The 4567-nt window shown below is 39.0% G+C and overlaps 1 protein-coding gene across 1 annotated transcript; it reads right to left on the bottom strand.

Annotated features, from left to right (window-relative positions):
• Positions 1-3365: 3365 nt before the first annotated feature.
• Positions 3366-4567, bottom strand: LOC137714217 (F-box protein At2g27310-like). Its single transcript, XM_068453482.1, has one exon. The coding sequence runs from the start codon at positions 4517-4519 to the stop codon at positions 3512-3514; it is 1008 nt and encodes a 335-aa protein (XP_068309583.1). The 5' UTR covers positions 4520-4567; the 3' UTR covers positions 3366-3511.

The following is a 4567-nucleotide window of genomic DNA, read 5'->3' as shown; positions in this document are numbered from 1 at the left end:
AACATACGCTGACGGAACCCTAACGGACGCTAGGAATATTTCTTCAGAATACACGGAATATTTCGGTAAATGGTAACGGCGTTATCTGATGCCGTCAGAATATTCTGTCAACATTGACGGAATATTCACCTTCTTCTCCGGCGTGCTTCGCCGTCCGCTGTCGTCGGCATCGCCGTCTGGTTCGCCAGATTCTGGGAAATTTTTCAAACCTTAATATCTAGCTCATTTCTCAACCAAAATCCATGAAATTTATATGGATTTGAAGCTCTTGAGGAGTAGAACAAGTTCGTACCTCTTAAAAGTCCAAAATCAAGTGGAAAATGGCCTGAAAATCCCTCGAAAGTTCCAGCCAAAACTGAAACTTCTCGAACTCGCGTGATCCGACGTCAACTCATTTCCAAACTTAGTCTAAGGTCCTTAGGGAGTTGGGTAGAAACTTTCTTGATCCTTAAAACCTCGCAACTTGGCCACGATCATGACGACCTGAGAACCATCGAGTCGGAGTTCACGAGTCAACAGGTCAAAACTCGTTAAAACGAGAAACGATTGGTATGATTAAGTTCGTGAGGTCAAGATGAGCACTATGGTGATGTTTTTTGGCTTGATCTGTGATGGTTTGATGATGGTTAAAAGGTGGTGGTGGCTCGGGTTTGAGAAGGACAATGAAGAAAGTGCAAGAAGGGGAGAGAGAGAGAGAGAGAGAGAGCTTGGGTTTGATTTGGCAGATGAGAGAAAGATAATTTTAATTGGTCCAAAAGAAAGAGAAAATATCTAATTGGGCTAGGGATAGTGGGAACCAAAATAATTGGTGGATAATGATAATGATCAAAATAATGTAAAACCACATATGTACATCCACGTCACTTAGCTAACCAGGGCATAATCATCACTTTACACACTCGAGGAGAAAATTACACAGAAAAAAGGGATGGGTCATCATAGGAGGAAACAAAATTATATTCCTGTTAAGATTGTTTACTATACTAGCTGGAATCGGAGTAAAAATGATATTGATTTCATATAACTTGTTCAGTAGTTCACCTCATTCAGAATTAAGACTAGCTTGATTACTAAACTACTTTGTATAACATGATTTTTTTTTTTTTCTTTTTCATGCTAGTTATTGAGTCCTCTAATGGAAATTGGTGGGATTGGAGAAGACTGATATAGTGTCTGCTTGTTGGTGGCGAAGTTGTAGATTATTTTGTAATAAGCAAAATTATAGAAGGGCAATCTCGAAAGAAATGTTGTATTCCGGATGGCCACCAATATCCGAAACTCAAATACTAGCTTAACCTAGAGAACCCACTCCGCCAATTTCAGGAGTTCAATTCCAGAATTGGGTGCGGTCGAAGAGCGTGCAATTCCATTACCGTCCCCTCCATTCCTCTTTAGTGAACACGCCATCAGAGTCTTATAGTTGAATGATTGAACACAAATCAGCTGGAAGAATATGGCTACTAGGATTCTAGGAATTGCTCGTTTTGTTCTTTTCCTTCCATTGAAGCGATGACTTAGATTTTGTTCATATCGGCGTGTGATCTTTAATATTTGATTTAGGGTATGCTAGGGAGACTAAATTTGGAGAGAAAACTTGCAAACTAAGTAATAAGTCAATCATCAACTTCCATGTCTTTTAGTTTTCAAAATTTTGTCTCCCAATTTATTCTTCCAAGCATTACTCATTGACTTAACAAGGAATTGGATGGACAATCCAAATACCCGCAAGCTTAAAGCGACTTAAGCGATTAACTTAGAAACTGTTTGATAACCACTTTGTTTTTCACATTTTTGAAAACTGAAAAATTGAAAATTGAAATTGAAAAACTAAAAAAATTACTTTCAGCTTTTTAAACTGCATATAAAAGTAGTTATTAAACGAGTTTAACATAAAAAGGGACCTTACTAACAAAACAAAATTAAGCCACTAAACTATAACCAAAGAAATTATATACACATCCACCATCCTCCATGACGTTGGGACATATTAGAAAAATATTATTTGTAATTTTCTTATAATTTAGTTTAATAAGACCGGAAAGAGATAACTAGTGATGGATTGGACTTTTTAGAGTAAGATTTGCAAAACATTCAACCCAGCAGGAGCGCCGGCCCGCGTAAACCATCGTGAAAAAGACCAAAAGCATGAAAAGAGTGGCCGGCCAAATCAAAGTCAAAGATTAATCCAATAGATCATTTCCCATTTCTGACTTTCTCTACCAAACATATTTCAATTTCCACAAATAAATAGTTTATTCTTTTCGTTTTAGTCTATATATTAATCAGAGTACGATACATGCATATAAAAGTTGATGATGTCAAGACATTAATATGATACATTCAAACAACATGACTTTTTGTTTAATGTGAAATCACCAATAAGTAATGTGAATCACTTCATTAATAATTAACAAAATAGACGCATGTGGATTTAATTATGGGTAATGTTAGATTGATTAAATTTTTAAATCAAATTTGTAAACTAAATAGTGACAACACTTAAATAATAATTCATTTATTAACAGCCACATCATTTGATTTAAAATTTTGATCTATTTATCAATACCCTTAGTATATTCACCGTATTTATTACTCTACTCAATTTACTAGTCCAAATGACACGACTTTCTAGTTATGTATATATATTTATATATTTGAATCTGGAGCAATATAATACTTATTGATCAACTATAAGATATCAACATAGTTCACAAATTTTTCTAGGTTAGAATTATTGATTCTGACGAGGGGCGGAGTTAGGAAAGTTTATAAGGGTGGGAATTTTCATTTTCTGTTCAAGGTAGGCTAATTTTATCAAAGAAAGCCGGGTAAGTTTCGAATTAGACAATTTTTGTTCTTTCATATTTTAAAATTAATAAATTTAGTCTAGGCTATAGCCACTCCAACCGTAGTGTACTTCTGCCTTATCTTTGACATAAATTTAAATCTTGTGATTGTCGCTCACATTGCGTAATTAAACGAGAGAGAGAGAGAGAGAGAGAGAGAGAGAGAGAGAGAGAGAGAGAGAGAGAGAGAGAGAGAGAGAGAGAGAGAGAGAGAGAGAGAGAGAGAAGAGAGAGAGAGAGAGAGAGAGTACTTTGTGATGTAACTATATTGATTTGATTTTGTATTCTGTCATTCTAAGATTTGTAATTTGAGAGAGAGAGAGAGAGAACTTTGTGTTGTAAGTATATTGATTTGATTATGTATTCTGTCATCCTAATATTTGTAATTTGATTGTATTAAAAAAAATTGTAATTTGATTATATAAACATGTGTATTACATTTCGGCTTCTTTTACACACAGCACGTACAAAAACATATATATATATATATAAACACACTCAAAAGAGCCAAGATTTGTGATAAAAAGTTAATTACAAATATCCATTTTGCTTCTTTGTATGAACTTTTCTATATACTTTGGTTTAAAGAATTAATTAATTAAAATGTGTAATTAACTGTAAATTAAATAAAACCATTCTGTTTCCGTTTCTGGGTTCATTATTGTTTATCTGAACAAGACAAATGACCAGAACGCCAAGAAAATAGTAACCCCAGCAGTAATGCAGATCATGTCCAAGGCATTCTCTCTCCTCTCCTTTCTCTCTCTCCTCTCTCTCTTCATCTCCAAGTATTCATCGAACCTCGCCTTCCCGTTTACCTCCTTCCTCCTCATCCCTCCCTCGATTGCTCTCTGCAAAATTACCAAACTCTCCCTGCCGTTCAAGTGGTTCCCCTCCATTCCCTCCACCTGCATGCTCACCTCTCTCACATGCAGCTCCCCTCCTTCGCTTCCCTTGCACGTGACCACCATCCCACACTGTACATACTCCCCCTTCTTCTCCCTCGCCAAAATCGTCGCGAAGCGCAGCTGTATCTCCCCCGTTAGCCAGTGCCGCTGCACCGTCACCGCCCTCCGGCTCGACAAGTTCGCCGCCCGTTTCCGGGCCGGGTCGATCACGATCCAGCTCAGGCTCAAGTTGTCCTCCAAGTGCTTCAACGACTTTTGGTCTTCCCCGACATGTCGGATTGGTATTGGGACGGTTTCTTTCCTGTCAAGTAATTCAACTCGGAAGGGCGAGAAGAGGAACCACCCGGACTCGGTTTCGGACTCTTCAACTTTCGAGAAAATGAGCTGGTCTTTGTAAAAAATATCGACGGCCGAGATTAACTCCGCGGTGGGAGACGAACACCTGAGATTGTATTGGGAGGGGGAGTGGTCGAGGAGCGGGAAAGAGTCGGAGAAGAATGAGCGGTGACCGGCAGGGAAAGTGGAAATGAGGTCCTCGACACGTGGATCGGTGATGGAAGGCCAAGTGGAGGTGCTGACGTCCCGCCAGAGTTTTTCTTCGGCGGAGAAGGCGCGTAATTCGGAGGAAGCGCAGGCCGCGGCAGCCAAGGTCTGGCCGTCGAGGCGGGTAAGGATGTGAGCAGTGATGATGTCGGGATGGATGGCGGAGATTGAAGCTCCGTCGCCCTGATCGACGGCCGATGTTGTTACAACTGAAAAGCTCATTGTGATGGGAGGCTTGGAGCGGAAGGTTTTGAGGTTGTTTTTTAGAGT

This window comes from Pyrus communis, chromosome 14, assembly GCF_963583255.1.
Source record: "Pyrus communis chromosome 14, drPyrComm1.1, whole genome shotgun sequence".
In the NCBI taxonomy this organism is placed as follows: Eukaryota; Viridiplantae; Streptophyta; class Magnoliopsida; order Rosales; family Rosaceae; genus Pyrus; species Pyrus communis.
This window is presented reverse-complemented; position numbering and strand designations above follow the sequence as displayed.

What these genes read in the sequence shown, in the direction of transcription:
- LOC137714217 (XM_068453482.1), bottom strand. Translation starts at nt 4,519, where the DNA reads ATGAGCTTTTCAGTTGTAACAACATCGGCCGTCGATCAGGGCGACGGA.